At 44.4% G+C, this 21,916-nt stretch overlaps 1 protein-coding gene across 1 annotated transcript in view; it reads right to left on the reverse strand.

Annotated features, from left to right (window-relative positions):
• The window catches only part of GPAT3 (glycerol-3-phosphate acyltransferase 3), a gene marked incomplete at both ends in the record, with an annotated part of 85,192 nt that extends 83,774 nt beyond the window's left edge, over nt 1-1,418 (reverse strand). Inside the window, one exon of the mRNA XM_080697744.1 lies at nt 1,278-1,418. Within this exon, the coding sequence (XP_080553870.1) occupies nt 1,278-1,418 (141 nt within the window). The remainder of the gene's footprint in view (nt 1-1,277) is intronic.
• Between the last annotated feature and the right edge of the window lie 20,498 nt (nt 1,419-21,916).

Here is a 21,916-nt window from a genome sequence, read left to right on the forward strand (position 1 = left end):
GACGGTCAAATTCTAAAGGAGACACAAAGTAGGGCAGGAAAATGGAAATCCATATTAAAACAAAGATGTTAAGCTGGGCGTGGTGGCACACCTTGTAATCCCAGTATTCGGGAGGCTGAGACGGGAGGATCGCGTTTCAGGGACAGCCTCCGCTACTTAGTGAGGCCTCCGCTACTTAGTGAGGCCTCCGCAACTCAGTGAGACCTGGTTTCAAAATAAAGAATAAAAAGTAGGGCAGGAGGTGTAGCTCGGAAGTTGAATGCCCCTGGGTTCCATCCCCAGACCCGCAAAAAAATTTTTAAAAAGACAAAGATATTAGAATCTAAGTGCACAGAGAGCACCTAACACATGCAGGAACTTTTCTATGGACTTGGCATATTTTAACTTATCAAAACAATGGTATAGAAATAGGTGCTCTTGTTACTCCTATTTTATAGATGAGTAAAAGGCGGCCCTAGAAGTAAGTGATCTCCCTAAGGTCATATGTTGAAAAACAGCACTGGGATTTTGGTACCAAATCCAAACAAACCAGTACAGCCCGCGGAGCCTCTCCTCGGATACAACTCCCGTTTCCCATACTTAATTCAAACAAATCACTGGGCTCAGAGTCTCAGTTCCCTTACCTGTAAAGGGGCCCTCCCCACCTGACAAGTCCTTAGGAAAATCAATAGACCCCTGTACAAGGGTAAGCTGCACTCGCACTCTGAGGCTGACATCTAACACCTTTCTCTGCAGAATTTGGAAACAAAAACATAGGCAGAGCTGAGGTCAAAGAACAGACCTTTGCAATGGCCATTCCACGTGCTATTGGTTAGATAAAATTTCCATGACTCCACTGAAACAAAATCAGATTTCCTTTAGGCATCCGGCAATTGGTTTCTTATCTCGACCATAAAGTAGAACCTGAAGCTTATGTGGGCAGGACACCTTAAGTGCACAGAAAGGACCCTGAAACCGGGGACTGTAAAAACTGAGAGTGAAGTGACCGCCCCTTGGCAGAACGGATATAAACAAATCCGCCAAAACAAAAAGGAGGTCGCATGGTGGTTATTCTAATCAGTAAAATAACAGTGAGGCTAGAACCTGGGTTCTACCTTCCACCAGATGCACAACAAAGTGGCCGGTGGCCTTGGGAAAAGCAGCGTGCCTTTCTTCCCTAAGAGACCGCAATAGCCACGTCCCGGCCCCGGCCCCGACCCCGGGGTCCGCTCGGGGTCCACCTGGCCCCAGCTCCAAGCCCGGCTCCTCCCCAAGCGCCGCATCCCTCCTGCACTCACCTCTAAAGTTTTCACCAGGATCTTCATGTAGACCTCGGAGATGCCCAGGGACACTCCGAAGGCCGAAGGCAGCAGGATGAAGCCGAGCACCAGCGTCAGCCAGGTGTACAGCATCTTCGCGGCCAGCTCGGCGCCCTCCATGGCGCGGGCGCCCCCTCGCCGGGCGGAGCGCGGTCCTGAGCGCGGCGGGGAGCGCTGGGCGGGGGCCGAACCCGATCGCCTCCCCCGCGGGCGGGTCGCCGGGCTGGAGGCCGGGCCAGGCGGGGCCGGGCGGCGTGGGCGGTGGGGCTCGAGCCGCGGACGGGGCCTCCGGGTGGCGGTTGCGACAGCTCGGCCGTGACTCCCGGACCCCCCCCCCGAGCCTGCAGAGTCCCCCGAGACTTTCGAGACCCCCCCCCGAGGCTGCCGAGACCCCCGAGCCTGCAGAGCCCCCGAGGCCGCCGAGACCCCCGAGGCTGCCGAGCCTTCAGAGCCCCCCGAGGCCGCCGAGACCCCCAAGGCTGCCGAGATCCCCGAGATCCCGAACCTGCAGAGCCCCCCGAGGCCGCCGAGACCCCCAAGGCTGCCGAGATCCCCGAGACCCCGAGCCTGCAGAGCCCCCCGAGGCTGCCGACCCCCCCGAGCCTCCCCCCCCCGAGTCCCCCGAGACCGCCGAGCCCCCCGAGTCCCCAGAGCCTGCCGAGGCTGCAGAGCCCCCCGAGCCCCCCAAGGCCCCGGACTCCCCAGCCCGCCGAGCCTCCCGAGCGCCGGCCGGCCCCACGCCCGCCGCAGCCCCGCCGCGCTCCGCCGCCCTATTTCTGCCCGCGCTGGCCCCTCCCCCGCCCAGTCCCCGCCGCCCCGGGGCGGGTCTGCAAAGTGTCCGCGCTCCTTCACCCCCGGACGCGCGTTGGAGCCGGCGCGCGAGTGAGACGGCGCCCGCGAAGGGCTCTCAAGGAGACGGCGCCGCCGCCCCCAGCTCCCTCCCCGCCCTGCCGAGCCCGGAGGGGGCGCTCTGCCCCGGAGTCGCCCCGTCCACCCAGGCGCCCTCCCCCGGCCGCGGAGAACCTGGCGCCCCTCCCTGGGGGAAGAAGCCAACCTCAGCTTCCCCTTCTATCTATCCTCCGACACAGCGCACAGACTAGGCAAAAAATGTCAGGAAGGAGGCAGCCTTTACCGAGCGAATCCAGTTTCCAAGGGGTTCAGTTTTTACGCTCTTAGGGTGCTCGCCCTTATGGACCAAAGAAGGGCAAAACCTACCAGTGCTCACTCCGCTGCAGTTAACTGGTTAAGAATGAGCTAAAGTCAGGGTGCGGTGGTGCACGCCTGTAATCCCAGTACTTGGGAGGCTGAGAAAGGAGGATCAAAGCTTCGAAGCCAGCCTTAGCAATTTAAGGAGACTCGCAGAAACTTAGACTCTGTTTAAAAGGGGGGGGGGAGGATAGTGCTGGGGGGTGGTTTAAGTCCCAGTAAAATAAAATTAGCATATAAAGAGATGTGTGAAACTCCTAGTGCACAAGAAAATCAAGCAGCCCAGGGTCTAGATTACCATTGAATCTGATTGAAATTCTTAATCTTTTCCATTTGGGTGCTGTTCCAAGCTAAAAAAAAAAAAAAAAAGAAGGGCCAGAAAACTGAATTAAAACACTGAAGTGAAACTATTAATAGCTAATAGTGCAGACAACGGTCTCGGCCATGGGCGTGGAGGAAGTGGGAGCCCAGGAAAGAGTAAGAACGCAATGTTTGTCACCGGCCTGGGGCCAGGTAGGTGTCACAAACCTCTCCTACTTAGAAGGGGGGAAATCGAGTTATGAATGAACCTGCGTCAGGAGCTTGGTTTCTCAAAACTAAACGTCCATCCGGTCTGCCAACTTACACAAACAAGGAAAACAACTGCCGGAAGCTGGCCAAGGTCCTGCTGAAAAATGGTTGGTTTCGAGTGTGCTTGTTAAATGTTACATATATTGAAAGTAATTTTTATATTACATACATACTTTTTTAAAAAAACCTCAATAATTACATTGGCTCATTTAACACTGTATGTGCAGGTAAAACGCTTTTACCTTCCTCCATGTCCTCGAACCCAAATGACTAAGCGACGCTGAATAATTGTACCAAAGTTCACCTAACAAAGGCAGGAGACGGTACAAATGGCTTGTGTTTTGCTTAGCCGTGCCCATGCTGAGCACACAGGCTCCCCAGCAATTTGTATTGCTCATAACCAGCTCCGTGAACGGGTTTTGGTTTGGGGTTTTGTTTTGAAACGGATCTGTAAACAAGAAAGCTGTAAGCAGAGATCTGGAGGCAACCTATGTAAGTGCAAAAGTTCTCCCCTCCTAAAATACAGGAGAGCCAAACAGAAGTAGGGAGAGGTCCCCACTTGTCCCTTCCTTAATATCTTTTCACTTGCAGAAACCTCCTGTCCTTCCTGCAGACAGCATTCCCTCCATTACCTGTATTTTGCTTCTTGGAACTGCCTTAATAAATCACCACAAATGTAGTAATGAGCCCAGTGCCAAAAGTCTGGGTACGTGTCAGGGTATCTGTCTACAGAGCCAGGTTCCCTCCGAAGGGTCTAGAGGAGCATTATCTCCCCCTGCCTCTCACAGGTGGCTCTGAAGGTTCCTTGGTTAGAAAGACTCCTCTCTGCCTCAGTCTTCACATTGCATGGACTCTACCACCCAGCTACACTCCTTCTGTCTTCTTTTATAAAGACTTTTCATCCTGGATTTAGGATCTCTTAATCCAGAATAATGCTATCTAAAGCTCCTTCACTTAGCAGGAGGCATGGTGGCACAAGCCTATCATCCTAGTGTTTAGGGAGGCAAAAATAGGAGGATCACTGGTTCAGGGCCCTGCCTTAATTTAGTTAGCCTCTTGGTAAAAACAAAACAAAAATAACTAACTAACTAAATAAAAAGGTCTGGCAGTATAACCTGGAGGTCGAAGCCCCTGGGTTCAATCTCCAGTATCACACATACAAACAATCTTTAATTGCACTTAATCTGTAAAGACTTTTTTTTTTTTCCAAACAAGGTCACATTCACAAACTACAGGAATTAGAGTTTGAACATTTTTTTGGAGGTCTACAGTTCAACCCAGTGTACTTCCCATCTCTGTAAAAAATGGGGGTGATAACACCTTTCTGAAGTTGTTATTGGAATTGGTGTTTATGTATTTTTTTATTTTTGGTCCGGGAGATTGGACCCAGGGGTTTTACCCTCCAAGCTACACCCCCAACCTCTTTAATATATATATATATTTATTTATTTATTTATTTTTGCAGTACTGGGGATTGAGTCCAGGGGCATTCTACCTCCAAGCTACACCTCCAGCCCTATTTTTTATTATTAGTTTTTTTATTTTGAGTCCCACCAACATGCTCACGCTGGCCGTGAACCACAATCCTCCTGTCTCGGCCTCCCAAATGCTGGGATTACAAGCATGCGCCATCATACCCAGCTCTTACATATTTCTTAATATTCTTTTCAGTCCTAAAATATTAGATTCTTTGACAAAATTCACTGTGAGCTCCAGTACTTTACTGGTCTGCCTTTAACAACTGGATATGGATCTGGAGATTCTTGAAGCCAAATGTAGTATAGGAAAATGAAGAAAAGGGAATAGAGCCTAGACTAGAACTTCACAAATTTTAATGTGAACCAGGCATGGGGGTGTATGCCTATAATCCCAGTACTTAGGAGGCTGAGACAGGAGGACTGCAGGTTCAAGGACAACCTCAGCAAATAGTAACACTCTCATCAACCTAGAAATACCCAGTTTCAAAATAAAAATAAAATAAGCCTGGAGGTATACCTCAGATGTAGAATGCCCCTGGGCTCAATCCCCAGTAACACACACACACACACACACACACACACACACACACACACACACACAAATACGTGGTGGCACATGCTTGTAATTATAGTACTTGGGAAGCTAAAATAGGAGGATCGCAGGTTTGAGAACAGCCTTAGCAAATAGCAAACTTTTCATCAACCTAGACAGATTCTGTTTCAAAATAAAAATAATATAGGGCTGGGGATGTAGCTTGGAGATAAAACACTCCTAGGTTCAATCAGTAGTGCCAATCATCATCATTACCATCATCATCATCATAAAAAATGTAAAAATAAAAACAATGACAGAGGATCGCGGTTCATGGACAGCCTCAGCTACTTAGTGAGGCCCTTCGCAACTCAGTGAGACCCTGTTTCAAAATAAAGAATAAAAAATAGGGCAGGGGTTGTAGCTCGGGGGTCAAATGCATCTGGGTTCTATCCCCAGACCGGCAAAAAAATAAAAAATAAAAATAACTTCCGGGAAGATGGCGACCGAGAAAAGCGGGGCTTAAGAGCCCCGCTAACAACAAATATCCATTACCACAAAATCAGCGCCTTCCAAAGCCAGAAAACAACATCACCAGAGAAACAAAAAAATCACCAGGCTCCAGAGAGAAAGCAGACTGAGAACAGAGCCACAGAGGAGATCCTCACGCCCGAGGACGCGGCAGACGCGGCAGCAGCACCATACTGCCGGCGAATTCACGGGACGGCCACAGCAAGCCGAGGGGAGCCGCTGCGGAACAGCCAGGCGGGATTTCTCGGCGCAGAGGACATCTAAAGCTCCCAGTGTCTGAGCTCAGCACACGCTGCAGGGATTTAGAGTGGAAATCAAAACCAAAAAAAAAAAAAAAAACGCCAGCCCAACAGCTGAGGGCGTAGCAGCGGCGCCATATTGCCACCGGCGGCAGCAGCACCGAATTCACTACAGCTACATCTGCGTACTCAAGAACAGTGAGTCAAATTGCGGGCCACAGCGGAGAAATCCCAGTACTGTACTCACTGGGACTTGACCCAGTGGGAGAGGGGCGGTGGCAGAGATATCATACCAGAGGAGAACGTGCAACCTGGCACCCCCCATGGTCTAAAGCAGCCTCTATTGACTCTCTGGGTCGGAGACTCTGTGATACAACCCAGTAAAGGAGTAGTGGGGTCTGAGATACTACTGACTCGAGATCTAGAGCACCTTAAGTGAAGTCATAGTGACCCAAGGGAAGAACCCAGAGAAGGCACAAACATCCGAAATCATGGGAAAGAGGAATAATACTGGAGCAATGAATGCTCACAACCCCACAACATCAGAACCCGATAAAACAGAAAATCAGAGATTTCTAGAAGATCAAATCAGGAAAATAACTGTAGAAATAATAGAGGTGCTTCGAAAAGAACTCAGAGAGAGCCAAAAAGAGATAAAGGATGCAATTAATGAAGTAAAGGCCTCAATTCAAAGCACAAACAACCGATTAGACCACATGGAGAACAGAATCTTGCTCTTAGAAGATGATCATTCCAAAAATGAACGCATAGTTTCTAATCTAGGAAAAAATATCCGACAGCAGGAATCTGATATTGAAGAAATATGGGCCCATTTTAAGAGAGCTAACCTAAGAATAATTGGAATAGAGGAGGGAAAAGAAAGTGAAACCAAAGGGATCAACAATCTCTTCAAGGAAGTAATAGCAGAAAATTTTCCAGACATAGAGCAAGAGGTCGATACGCAGGTCCAGGAAACGTATAGAACTCCCTTTAGACAGGATCGGAGAAGAGGATCCCCACGCCACATAATTGTCAAAATGACCAATGTGGAAGCCAAGCAGAGAATCTTAAAGGCAACAAAAGCAAAGGGCCAAGTGACATTCAGAGGCAAACCAATTAGAATCACTCCAGACTTCCCAAACCAAGTTATGAGAGCCAGAAGGGCTTGGAGTAACATATTCCCAATTTTGAAAGAAAACAACTTCCAGCCAAAAATTTCCTACCCAGCAAAACTTTCTATCAAATTAGATGGAGAAATAAGAAGCTTCCATGACAAACAGAAACTGAAGGAATTTATGTCTTCAAAACCAGCACTAGAGAAAATACTCAAAGAGATTAACTACAAAGAAGAAATAGGTAACACACATCAGAACTAGAGAAACAAGATTTTCCATCCAACAGACAACTAAGATTGGTTATCTGTGGAGATTACCTATCTCTAAAGGGTATTGTCTGCCTTTATTGTTGTTAATTTTTAGGATTTCTAGTTGGAATATTAATATACCTTCAGATATAGCATTTGGAAATATTTTATCCCATTCTATTAGTAACTTTTAACTCTGTTTGCATTGTCTTTGGATATACAATATGTTTTTTATTTTTTAGGGAGTTTGTATACTCTTCTGTTGCCTGTGCCATTGAAATCATAACCAAGAACTCACTGCCAATTTCAATGTTGTGAGGTTTTATGACCCAGATTTTCTCCTAAAAGTTTAGTCTTAAGATTTATATTTAGGTCTTTTATCTATTTTGAGTTAATATTTGTATATGGGATTAGGTAAGGGTCCAATTTTATTCTTTTCCATGTAATTATTATGTTTCAACAATATTTAGTTAAAAGATTATTATTTCTACCACCAAATGTTCGTGGAAACCTTGTCAAAAATAACGACAATATAGGGAAGAATTTAGCTCTAGGCTTTTATTTAACTCCAATGGTTTATATATCTGCCTTTAGAATAGTACTACACTGTTTCAATTATTGTAGCTTTATATGGTTTGAAATCAGAAAATATATATCTTCTAACTTTGTTCTTTTTCAAGATCGATGTGGGTACCTAGAGTCCATATTCCATATTAGGATAGATTTTTTTCTGAAAAATAAATATATAAATATATGATAGTTTCACCTAAAAAATAGAAAAAAATAGATTCTCTGGTAAGAAAGAAAGTAAAAAGAAATATTGAAATGTTATCTTTAAGTCATCAAAAGCTTGGTATCAGACAAATGAAACTGTTATGTGAGATTATCATTTTTAATTTTGGATAAATTGCTATAATACTAGATGTCAACTACTAAGCCAAGCATAGGAGGGGGGGATAGGGAGAGAACGGGGTGGGGATCGGGTGGGGGCTGACTGGGCAATGTGTGCATGTATGTCTACAAAAGTATGTATCCCACTATGATGTATGAATACAGTGCACCAATTAAAAATAAATATGGAAAAAAAACAAAAAATAAAAAAAATAAAAATAAAAATAATGGAAGAATCCCTGGACTCTTGTTAAAATGCAGATTCTGAACCAGAAAGCAAAGATGGGACTCGAGATTCTGAAGGGCTAACCAGCTCCCAGGTAATACCGATGTTGCTAATCTGTAATAACACTCTGAGTAGCAAACCCTGCTTTGACAATAGCCATGGCCAAGATAACAGAGTTCAAACTAAAAAGCTTTTAGCAATTATCAATACTGTCAGGTATAGATGCCTATGGCAAATTAGATGTCCCAGTGACAGCCCACTGGAGCCAAGTGAGAAATATGAACAGGTACCTGTGTGCTGGGTATGGTGGCACATGCTTATAATCCCAGTACCTGAGAGGCTGAGACAGGAGGATCACAGGTTCAAAGACAGCCTCAGCAAGTAGTGAGACTCTCATTAACCTAGAAAGAACCTCTTTCAAAAGAAAAAAAGCCACGCATGGTGGCACATGCTTATAATCCCAGTACTTGGGAGTCTGAGACAGAAGGATCACAGGTTTGAGGACAGCCTCAGCTACTCAGTGAGACCCGCTGCAATTTAGTGAGACCTTGTTTCAAAATAAAAGTAAAAAATAGGGCTGGGGGTTTAGCTTAGAGGTAGAATGCCTTTGGGTTCGATCCCCAGTACCACACACAAAAAAGAGATAGGTATGTTTATGTTAGTTAGTTTTCCATCACAATGACAAAATACCTGAGATAGTCACCTTATAATGAGGAAAGGTTTATTTTATCTTGTGGCTTTTCTTTCAGGCCAGTGGTAAGACAGAACAGTATGGCAGAAGCACTTGGCAGAGTAGGCTGCTCATAGCGTTGTGACCTGGAAGCAAAGCAGAGAAAGGGAAGCGCAGTCCCTTCAAGGTCTCCCTCAAGGGCACGTCCCCAAAGAGCTAACTTCCTAACTTCTTTCTACTAGGCCCCACTTCTGGAAGGTTCACCACCGTCCAATAGTGCCACGGGCTGGAGACCAGGTCTTCGAGAGATGGTCATTTGGAGGACATTTAAGATCTAAACTGTAGCAACAGGTTAGAACTGAAAAACCCGGAGGTGAACAGATTGTTGAAGCACTTTACTCAACAGAGGAGTTTACATAGCTTGTTTCTTTTTTTTGTTGTTGTTGTTTTTGGTAGTACTGGAGGTGGAACCCAGAGGCTTTCTACCTCCGAGCTATACTTCCAGACCAGACCTATTTTATACTTTATTTGGAAACAGGGTCTCACTAAGTTGCTGAGAGCCTCACTAAGTAGCTGGGGCTGGCTTCGAACCTGTGCGATCCTCCTGTCTCAGCCTCCCAAGTGTGAGGATTACAAGCATGCACCACCACGCCCAGCTACATAGCTTGTTTCTAGTCTCTTAATAAGACTTGTCTTTTCTTTGCATTTCACACTTGCTTGGGCCATCATCCTAGCCTGCCTTGATTTGTTTATTTGCTTACACTCCCCACCATGAACTGCTAATATCAAGAATTGCATCAAGCCAGGTGTGGTAGAGCCCACTGTGCCCTAATACTTGGGATCCTAGTACTTGGGAGGCTGAAACAGGACAATTGCAGGTTTGAGGCCAGCTCCAGCAACTTAGTGAGACTCTGTTTGAAAGTAAAAAGGGTTGGACATATAGTTCAAGGTAAAATGTCTCTGGGTTCAATTCCCAGAAAGAAAGAATAAAACCCTGCATTATTATCTGTACCCCCCACCCATTATTCCACCTGATCTCTGCCTACACAGAATTTCACATGATGACAAACTCTTGTTTAAAGTCAGCAGTAACTACCAAATAGTCACAAATTAAATAGCCGGGTGTGGTGGTGCACACTTGTAATCCCAGCATTTGGGAGGCTGAGACAGGAGGATCGCGGTTCGCGGACAGCCTCAGCTACTTAGTGAGGCCCTCTGCAATTTAGTGAGACCCTGTTTCAAATTAAGAATAAAAAAATAGCCTGTGGGGTATAGCTTGGAATTCAAATGCCCCTGGGTTTCATCCCCAGACCCGCAAAAAAAAAAAAAAAAAAAAATTTCAAAAAACTTACTTGTACCAGTATTGGAATGGTCTAGGAAGATTTGGGAAAGCTCTGATTATTAATATATTTCAAAAGAAAATAATTGATATATTTCAAAATAGTTGTGTCAAAATGGCGGCAGACATGGGTAAAGAAAAGACTTGATTTCTGCCTAAAACAGGCAGCTATTCCAATGTAAATTAACCTAGCTCAAAGTAATTAACCAGTCAATAGGAGAGAAGAACTAGGCCTGTCTCTATCTAAAGACTTAAGAGAGGAGAACTAGGCCTTTCTCTAAAGACAGATCTACATGATTGGATAAGCCAGCTAAGATGGTAGGAGGCTTCGACCTTCATGGAAAGGAGACACCTCACCACACCTTGCTAGGGGAGGTACCTTACAGGGACATTCACTACGTCAGAACTACATAAACAAGATGGAGGTCATGGGTATAAAAGGCCAAGTCCACGTGTAAGCCCTTTGGTGTACTCATTTCGAGTCACCCCTCCATGCTAGTCTGGTATGGAGCTGTTCCTGTTCTCTGTATTTCCATCTTTAATAAACTTCTTTAAATCTTCAGCAACTGGCCAAGCTATGCATATTTATTCTTAGCTTAGGACAAGAATCCACGGTTTTTCTTCTGTTTGGGGTCGTTTGGGGTTTTTTATGGGTTGGGGGTAAGTATGTCCGGGGCCCTAGCAGGGGTTCCCGGGGGAACGGCTTCCCCAAATCATATTCTCCCTCGATCCGTAACATTACTGATCTTTCTTCATTGTAGAGAGGGAATGGAGGCTGTAGGCATTTGTAGAAGAAATGTTTTTTAGGGGAGACAAATAGATCTGAAAAGTACTGTAAGGACAAAGGCAAATTTCTTCTTCACCCTCTGAAGTTTCACTGGAATAAATGGACTAAGATTAAAGAGAAAAATCGTGTGTGTTTATTAATATGCAAAAGGGAGAAAAATCTAAGTGTGAATATCCACTCATTCAACTCCTTCAGAAGCTCATATACCACTTTTTTGTATGGAAGGGGAAAAGGAGAAATTATGGTTCCCAAAAGGTTCCCTTTGGAATTTGATTGAACTCAAAGGACAGACATCTCTTGAAAGGGAAGCCCACTGGGCATTGTGGCACATGCTTGTAATCCCAGCATTTGGGAGGCTGAGACAGAAAGATTACAGTTCGAGGACAGCCTCAGTTATTTAGTGAGGTCTTTTGCAACTTAGACCCTGTTCCAAAATAAAGAATAAAAAACAGGGGTGGAGGTGTAGCTTGGAGGTAGAATGTCTCTGGGTTCAACGTCTAGCACAATGAAAGAGCGAGAGAGCAGATGAGAAGAAAATGTGAGATGATTATAGTTTGTCTCGTTATACATATTACGGTGGGAGATGTTGCAGTGGGGGAATGTTATGGTTGTGGGGACTGTTCCCGGGGACCCCTGTTAGAGTCCCGGACACAATTTCCCTCAAACCACAACAAAACCCAAAACAACCAAAAACAGAAAAAGCGCGGGTTCTTGTCCTGATAAATACACATTAGCCTGGACTCTTGCTGAAGATTTAAAGAAGTTTATTAAAAAGATAGAAATACAGAAGATAATTAGGATGGTCTGAGCCAGTTCACCACGCCAAGATACAGCACGTGGACCGGACTTTTTATACCCATGACCTCCATCTTGTTTATGTAATTCCGAGGTAGTAAACATCCCTGTAAGGTTCCTCCCCCAGCAAGGTGTGGCAAGGTGTCTCCTTTCACGAAGGTCGACCCCTCCTCCCATCCTAGCTAGCTTATCTAATCATGTAGATCGGTCTTTAGACAGAGAAAGTCCTAGCTCCCCTCTCCTATCGACTTGCTAATTACTTTTAGCTAAGTCAATCTAAGTTTCAATAGCTGTTTGCTTCCTGACCTAAGCCAAGTCTTTCTCTCTCCAGGTCTGCCATTTTGACACAATTATTTCTGAAATATATCTAGTAATAATCAGCTTTCTCAAATCTTCCTAGGCCATTCCCAATACTGGTACAATACAGATAGTCTCTCAGTAATCAAAGTTGTCTTGGAGAATCCTCTTCCTAATGCAGATTTTTTTTTTTTTTTTTTTGGCAGTACTGTGGATTGAACCCAGGGACATTCTACCTCTGACTATACCTCTAGCCCTATTTTTTATTCTTTATTTTCAAACAGGGTCTCAGTAAGTAGCTGAGGCTGTCTTTGAACCTGAGATCCTCCCGTCTCAGCCTCCTAAGTCCTGTCATTTAGTAAGACCTGTTTCCAAATAAAAATAAAATAGGTCTGGGGGTGTGGCCCAGAGGTAGAAGCCATGGGGCAGAATCCATCTCTAGTACCATATACACAAAAAAAGCTCTAAGTATGTCAAAGAGATAGATTTGGGGTATTTATTCTGATCTCCTATAGTTATATTTTGGCGTGCTGTGTCCTGAACCCCTGCACAGCAGCCCTGAGCTCCCATTCCTACAGGACATGACCTCTAAGAGTGTTCTCTCTCTCTCTCTCTCTCTCTCTCTCTCTCTCTCTCTCTATCTCTATCTCTATCTCTATCTCTTTCTCTCTCTCTCTCCAGCTCCTGTTATAACCTTGGCTTGGTAAATTTATTATGGTTGAAAAGACTTAGCAGGAAAAGGACCTGTGCTTTGTAAATAAGTACTTTTCAGAATTTTTCTCAGCAGGTCCTGGTGGATCACACCTGTGATCCCAGCTACTCTGACAGGAGGATCTGAAAGTTCCAGACCAACCTGGAAATTTAGCAAGACCCTGTCACAAAATAAAATTTAAAAAAGGGCTGGGAATGTAGGTCAGAGGTAGAGCACTGGCCAAGCATGTTTGAAGCCCTGGGTTAATTCCCAGTACCACAAAAAATACAATAAATTAATTTGTAGTATTCTATTATAACAACATAAAATGGACTCAGGTGGGTCTGTCCCAACTATGAATTTATGAGAGTTGAGGAGAAATTAGTTCTCTTTGACACTTCCAACCTTTTAAAACATTTCTCCAATTTTGGAAAAATCATTACATTATAACTATTAAAACCTTGAGCTGGGCACGATGGAGCACACCTGTAATCTCAGTACTTAGGAGGCTAATACATGAGTATTGCAGGTTCAAAGCCAGCCTCTGCAATTTAGCAAGACTCAGCAACTTAACGGGATCCTATTTTCAAATAAGAATTAAAATTTTAAAAACTTGGGCTAAGGCCGGGTGTGGTGGCGCACGCTTGTAATCCCAGCATTTGGGAGGCTGAGACCAGAGGATCGCAGTTTGTGGACAGCCTCTGCTACTTAGTGAGGCCCTCTGCAACTCAGTGAGACCCAGTTTCAAAAATAAAGAATAAAAAATAGGGCAGGGGGTGTAGCTCGGAGGTCAAATGCCCCTGGGTTCCATCTCCAGACCCGCAAAAAAAAAAAAAAAAAAAAAAAAAAATTGGACTAGGGGTGTAGTTTGGAGGTAGAATGCCTCCGGACTCAATCTCTAGTAACCCTTTTCCTTGAACATATTTTTTATCTTTTTTTTTTTTTTTTTTTTTTTTTTTTTAGTGTTGGAGATTGAACCCAGTGGCATTCTATCTTCAAGATACATCTCCAGACCTATTTCTTAGTTTTATTTTGAAACAGTCTCCTAGGTTGATAAAAGTCTCACTACATGCTGAGGCTACCCTCGAATCTGCGATCCTCCTGTTTCAGTCTCCAAACTACTGGGATTAGAGGCATGTGCCACCACGCCTGGCCTTCATAATGTCTTGATCATTTGACTTCAAGCATGATTTACAAATTTCTGAAGCCAGGTGTGGTGATGCATGCCCGTAATCCCAGTACTTGAGAGGTTGAGACAGGAGGATTGCAGGTTCTCGGCAGCCTCAGCAACTTAGTGAGGCCCTCCTAGTTTAATGAGACCCTGTTTCAAAATAAAAGAGTAAAATATGACTGGGGTATAGAATATCCCAGGTTCAGGCCCCAGAAACTGAATAAATGAATAAATAAATAAATAAATAAATCTCTGAGAGTATAATCAAACACCAAGATACATTCATGATATAGAAGTTGTCATAGAGATTGATTTTTCTGTCCTTAAAGAATTTGCAGTTCATTGAAAAATTTTTAGAATAAAAATTTTATTTAATTTTACTATGTATTTACTTTTATTTTGCAGTGCTGGAGATGGAGCCCAGGGTCTCTCACACGGGAAACAAGTATTTCTTCCTCTGACCTACACACCCAGCCCTACCAAAACAAACAAACAAAAAAAAACTTTAAAGACCAAATGCAGCTCTGAATTATATATTTATAAAGGTGGTAATAACTGAAAACTGGCATTTTAATGTTTAGAGGATCCTTTTCCTTTAATAAAGAAAAATAAAAATAAGTTGGTTGATAGGTAAAGAGACCAGCCCAAAAAAAAATTTTTTTTTTTTGGTGGTACTGGAGGTGGAACCCAGAGGCTTTCTGCCTCCAGGCTATACTCCCAGACCTTTTTAAAAATATTTTATTTGGAAACAGGGTCTCACTAAGTAGCTGAGGCTGGCTTCGAACCCGTGCGATCCTCCTGTCTCAGCCTCCCAAGTGCGGGGATTACAAGCATGCGCCACCACGCCCAGCGAGACCAGCCAAATTTATCCCATAGTTTTGGGGAGTCCTTCTTCATTCTGTATGTTCATGGGTTAAACACCTGTTCAAGAGCCAGGCACAGTAGCCCAGGTTTGTAATCCCAATACTTAAGACAGGAGGATCGCAGGTTTGTGGCCAGCCTCAGCAACTAAATGAGGCCATCTGCAACTTATTAAGACTCTGTTTCATAAAATAAAATATGCTGAGTATGGCGGCACATGTTTGTAATCCCAGTACTTGGGAGGCTGAGACAGGAAGATAGCAGGTTTGCAGCCAGCCTCAGCAAATAGTCAGACTCTCATTGACCTAGCGAGACCCTGTTTCTAAATAAGAAAATCAGGCTGGGGGTATAGCTCAAAGGTAGAATGCCTCTGAGTTCAATTCCTAGTTCCAAAATAAATAAAATAAAATAAAATCCGGCTAGGGGTGAAGCTCAGAGGTAGAATGCCCCTGGGTCCCATCCAAAGCACCAAATTATCCTCATCCTCAGGACAGTTGCCTCTAATAAATGGATGGCTGTCACCACCCTATAATATATTGTGCTGAAGTTCACTTCTTCACTTTGAGCAGAGATCAACCTAGCTGGCAGCCACAATTAAAAGGAAGGCGATTTGCTGACTAATTAGTAGCTTCAATGCACTCTGGCCTCTGTCAAAATATAAAGTCTCTTCAACTATCACAGTGACTATTGCACTCCTATTATTTATGCTTGGTCAACCATTGCTCTTTATATGTCCCCTCCTGGTACCACCTGGAGTCCTGAAGGAAAGCGATCCTTCTTAACACACCACAGTTGAGCTGAAGGAAGCTTGAGCCAGGTAGTGGTGTCAAGGACTCCAATTTCTCAGCAGGATTCCTATGGTTCAATTACTTCCACTATTCTTTTTCTTGTGTGTGTGGTAGTGGGAATTTAACCCAGGGGCATTCTACCTCCAAGCTATACCTCCAGCCCTATTTTTTATTCCTTATTTTGAAATAGGGTCTCACTAAGTTTTGGAGGTTCTCACTAAGTAGCCGAGGCTGGTCACAAACCTGCGATCCTCCTGTCTCAGCCTCTCAAGTACTAGGATTATAAGCATACATCGCCACATTTCACTCATTTTTATTTATTTTAATTTTTTTTGTGTGTGGTACTGGGGTTCCTGGAAGCCCTTCTACTTCCGGGCTACACTCCAAGACCTATTTTTACATTTTTATTTGGAAACAGGGTCTCCTAAGCCAGCGCGCACGGCTGGCTTCAAACTCAAGCACGGGGATTACAAGTGTGCGCCACCACGCCCGGCTTATTTTAATTTTTTGTTATTGGGGATTGAACACAGGACCCTGTGCATGCTAGTCAAGCACTCTACCACTGATCTACAGCCCCAGTTTTTTTTTTTTTTTTAATTCTTTGATATAGAGTTTCTTGCTAAATTGTCGAGGTTGGTCTTGAACTTGTGTTCCTCCTGTTCCAAGCCTCCCAAATCACTGGGATTACAGGTTTGTGCTACCATGAAAGTTTATTTCCAGTATTCATATTGGGGTGTGTGTGTGTGTGTGTGTGTGTGTGTGTGTGTGTGTGTTTTGCTTGGGATTGAACCCAGGAGTATTCTACCTCTGAGCAACACCCCCAGCCTGATTTTTTATTCTTTATTTTGAAACAGGGTCTTACTAAGTTGAAGAGGACTTCACTAAATAGCTAAGGCTAGCAGTGAACTCAGATCCTCCTGTCTCAATCTCCCAAGTACTAGGATTACAAGCGTGCACCACCATGCCCTGCTTCATATTGCTTTTTTGTGTGTGTGTGTGGTACTAGGGGTGGAACCCAGAGGCTTTCTACCTCCGGGCTATACACCCAGACCCTTTTTTAATATTTTTAGTTTGGAAACAGGGTCTCACTAAGTTGCTGAGAGCCTCACTAAGTAGCTGAGGCTGGCTTTGAACCCGTGTGATCCTCCTGTCTCAGCCTCCCAAGCGCGGGGATTACAAGCGTGAGCCACCACGCCCAGCCATATTGCTATTTTAACTTAACTATTTTTGTTTTACTTACATTAAAACCCATCAGAGAGCTGGGTGTGGTGGCATACACTGATAATCCTACTACTTGGGAGGCTGAGACAGGAAGATCACATAAATGAAAAACAAAAAGTCCTGGTAACTGATCACTTGGCCATGAGTAAATAAAGAGGTGAAGATAATCATCTCCCCTGTGCTTCTTGACTGGAGTCTCTGGAACCCACAGCGCCATGGGTGTGACGCACTCTGTGATCCACGAGTCCTCAGGAGAACCCTCTGCTTTGGTTTTCATTAGTAGGGTGACCTACATTTAGCACAGCTTCTGGGATAAACACTTAGAGAACTATGCATTGCCCCATTTGCACTTGCAAGTTGGGTGACAGAAAGTTATGGTCATCTATTCTTTACATTTAATATTTCTTAAATAAGTATATAAATATCTTCTGTGAGATCCAAGAGTTCTCTGGTTTGGCATCCTGGGAGGATGGTGATAGGATTCTCAAATTGAATAACTAAAGATATTGGAAGAGTTCTTGGAAACAGAAAAATCTATGAGACTATCATTAAACTGGGCAGGATGGCACACGCTTGTAATCCCAGTACTTCTGAGGCTGACACAGAAGGATTGCAGGTTATAGGCCAACCTCAGCAACCTAATAAGACACTGTTTCATACAAAAAAAAAATTAAAATAGGCTAGGTGTGTAGCTCAGAGGTAGAATGCCCCTGGGTTCTATTCCCAATACCAAAAATAAAATAAAATAAATAAAAGAGACTATCATTAAAGACCTAAAAAATGTGATTCACTTACACATAAATGTTGAATTGATAAAGAACGTTAAGTTTGCTTACTTTTGACAGAAGTTTCAGTCTTTTAGTCTTTTAGATTTTTCTGTTGACCTGCCTTTTTTTTTTTTTTTTTTTTTTTTTTGGCAGTACTGGGGATGGAACCTGGGGGCATTCTACCTCCAAGCTACACCCTCAGCCCTATTTTTTTATTCTTAATTTTGAAACTGGCTCTCACTAAGTTTCAGAGGGCCTCATTAAGTAGCTGAGGCTGACCACAAACATGTGATCCTCCTGTCTCAGCCTCCCAAAAGTGCTTGGGATAGGGGTCTTTATGATTCCTTTCCTACCTGGAAAGTACTGTGAGCCAGTCTTTTCAGCATTGCTAAAGCCAAAGCCATGCTAATGTATAGGTCTCTGTGAGATTCTGTGGGAGCCCTGAACCACTTCCGTGTGATCACCTCCATCTCCTCTGGCTGCATTTGCCCTTAGATAAAAAATTGCCATATATAGTGTCGAACACCGGTAATCCCGGTACTTGGGAGGCTGAGACAGGAGGATTCTAGGTTCGATGCTGGCCTCAGCAATTTAGTGAGAAAAATTAAAAGCTGGGAGTGTAATTTAGAAGTAGACTGCCCCCGGGTTCAATTCTCAATACAAACAAAACAAAACAAAACCTTGATTTGGTCAAGCTTTGTAACTACATAATGATTTTAATTCCATATTAATCAAATTCATAGGAGACTGAGTTATAAATCAAATGAATCAGAATGCCTAGAGCCATGTACAGTGCTGTTTGTAGTTTTCTAGTAACCAAAACACTCTCAAAATATAGTACCTCCTCCTTCACTGTGTCAAAAAGGCGGAAGGCCAAACTCACACACTGAAGAAATGAGAACAAGAGATGTGTGTGGTGTCCAGGGCTCTCCCATCAGCCCCAAGAAGCCTGAGACAGAGCCTGCTGCATGGCTGAAGGATAACACCACTGTGCAGCGCCTCCCCTGCCCAAGCCACGTGGACGCCACTCAGGTTGGCATCTCTGGGGTCTCTCTCTTCCCTCCTCTCTCCTTTCTCCTCTCTCCTCCCTCCTCCCATCTCCCCCCCCTCTCTCTCGCACTATGGAACCCAGAGGCATTCTTCCTCCAAGCTATACCCCCAGCCTGATTTTATTTCTTATTTGGAAACAGGGTCTCACTAGGTTGTCAAGAGCCTCACTAAATTGCCAAAGCTGGCTTTGAACCTGCAGTCCTCCTATGCACCGCCATTCCTGGCTCTGATCTTTTTCCTGATTCCACCTGGACTTCCTGCTTTCCTTCTTCAGGCAGGTGATGACAGTCAGCAAGATCACAGGTTCCAGTTATGACATATCAGTCGTCCCTCTGGGAAGTGTACGGGAGCCGCCTTCGTGGGTGTCCCTCACATCTGCTCCACAATACATGCGGCCCCTCTTTTCTGACAGATTTCACTGCTACAAATGACTCATTATGCATCATTTCATTCATCCTCTTAAATCAGAATAAGTAACTAAGGGTAAAAAAATGATGAGCAAGAAAATACTGTTTTCATATTCAAATGATGTTCTATCCAGGCCTGATGGCATACATCTATAATCCCAGTACTTGAGCGACTGAGACAGTAGGATCACAGGTTCAAGACTAACCTCAACAGCTTAGCGAGACTTTCAGCAACCTAGCAAGACCCTGTTTCAAAACAAAAAATAAAAAAGGATGTAGCTCAGAGGTAGAATATCCCATACAGGGGCTCTCTAAGTTGCCCAGGCTGGCCTCGAATTCACAATCCTCCTGTCTTAACCTCCCAAGTAAGTGAGATGATATGAATGCACCATCAAAGCTACAACTGCAGAAGTCGTATTTGTAGTAGAGGTTAGACCGAGTTCTCCAAAGAAATGGAACAGGGCTTATCTTGGGAGGGGATTTATTATGGGGAACTGGCTCACATGATTATTGTATCTGTCAACATTTTTGCAGCTATAGTCTAAAAGACTGACCATATAACTTAGAGGAAAGATTTATTTTCTTACGGTTTATTTCTTTTCTTCGGGTTTATTTATTTTCTTATGCTTTGGGTTCAGTCCATGTGAGCCCAGAGACCACAGATCTCAGGGCATGATGGCAGGCAGTGGAGAAGAGAGAGAGAAAAAACATGTGGGCTGTGCTCACATCATGGAGGCCAGAAGCAAAAGAGAGATCAGGGGGAGGAGGAACCATATATATAATTTCCAAGGCTGCACCTGCAGGGACCTCCTTCTCGAGCTACACCCTACTGGCCTACCAGGTACCAACCATGTCCGTTTATTACAATGGATTTATCCACTGCTGGAATTCCAATCTTCATGACTCAGTTATATCAACCCTGAATATTAATAAATGAGCTCTTTAGGGGATGCTTTATATCTCACTATAACAATTATGTTCAGTCCAAAGCATTGTTTAGTCCAAGTCTAAAGACTTCAGAGCAAAGGAAACTGATGGTACGGTTCTCAGTCTGAGGTCAGCAGCCTGAGACTCTATAGAAGTCCTAAACTTCAGAGGCCCAACTGTAGGTTCCTTAGTTATGGTTCAAGGATAGGATGGGAAGAATGCACCCCCCTTAGAAAGACAGGTAGACAGACACAGTCACTCTTTCCTGTTTTATTTTCTCAGACTCGTTGGCCAATTGGACGGTGCCTGATCATATTGAGGGCGGATTTTCCCCACCTGGTCCACTGAGACTCACATGCTAATCTTCTCTACAACACCCCTCACAGACCTACCCCAAGAGAATGCTTTACCAGGTTTCTAGGTATCCCCTAAGCCAGTCAAATGGACACCTAAAATGAACCATTGTGGAGGTGATACCGTGGAGTGCTCCAGTCCCCTTAGTTGGAGGCAGTGTGTTGGCCCTAGCTTGCTCAAGAGCTCCATTCCAGGGCCACAGGCTCCTCCACAGTGCCGGCGAAGGCCTGGACCTTGGAATCAAGTAGCCATGAGTTTGAGTCACAGGAAAGCACTGAGCCTCAAATGCTTTCTGAATAGAAAGCGTACACAATACCTCAGAGGATTAGTAAGACTAAATTATGTAATAAAAGTACCTAGTCCAAAGTAAGCATGGCATTTGGCAAATTACCATCCATAACCTCGACTTTTTCCTCAATGACATTAAGGTAATGGGAATCTACCTAGTGATTTGTTATAAGATGAAAGTAGCCAGGCATGGTGGTGCACGCTTGTAATCCCCACGCTTGGGAGGCGGAGACAGGAGGATCGTGTAGGTTCGTAGCCAGGCTCGCTGCCTTAGGAGACCCTGTTTCCAAATAAAAATGTAAAAAAATAGGTCTGGAGTGTAGCCCAGAGGTAGAAGGGTTTCCAGGAATCCCAGTACCACCAAAAAAAAAAAAAAAAAAAAAAGAAAAAGAAAAAAAAAATGAAAGTGTGTATCAGCCAGGCGTGGTGGCGCATACTTGTAATTCCCGCACTTGGGAGGCTGAGACAAGAGGATCACACAGGTTCAAAGCCAGCCTCAGCTACTTAGTGAGACTCTTAGTAACTTAGTGAGACCCTGTTTCCAAAAATAGGTCTGGGAGTATAGCCTGGAGGTAGAAAGCCTCTGGGTTCCACCCCCAGTACCACACACACACACACACACAAAGTGTGTATCAACACAACAGACACCCAGTACTCAGTATTTCCCGACTCCCCTCCTTACTCACTGGTCAGCCAATCACAACTTTCACATTAAAAAAAAATTCAGATGTGTTGGCAGATGCCTGTAATCCTAGTACTTGAGAGACAGAGACAGGAGGATCACAGGTTCAAGGCCAGACTTAGCAACTTAGCAAGACCCTGTCTCCTCCTCCCCCTCCTCCTCCTCCTCCTCCTCCTCCTCCTCCTCCTCCTCCTCCTCCTCCTCCTCTTCCTCCTCCTCCTCTTCTTCTTCTTCTTCTTCTTCTTCTTCTTCTTCTTCTTCTTCTTCTTCTTCTTCTTCTTCTTCTTCTTCTTGGTGGTACTAGGGGTGGAACGCAGGGGCTTTCTACCTCTGAGCTATCCTCCCAGACCTATTTTATATTTTATTTGGAAACAGGGTCTCACTAAGTTGCTGAGAGCCTCCCTAAGTGGCTGAGACTGGCTTCAAACCTGTGCCATCCTCCTGTCTTAGCCTCCCAAGTGCTGGGATTACAAGCGTGCGCCACCAG

This window comes from Muscardinus avellanarius (genome assembly GCF_963383645.1).
Source record: "Muscardinus avellanarius genome assembly, chromosome: 6".
Taxonomy (NCBI): Eukaryota; Metazoa; Chordata; class Mammalia; order Rodentia; family Gliridae; genus Muscardinus; species Muscardinus avellanarius.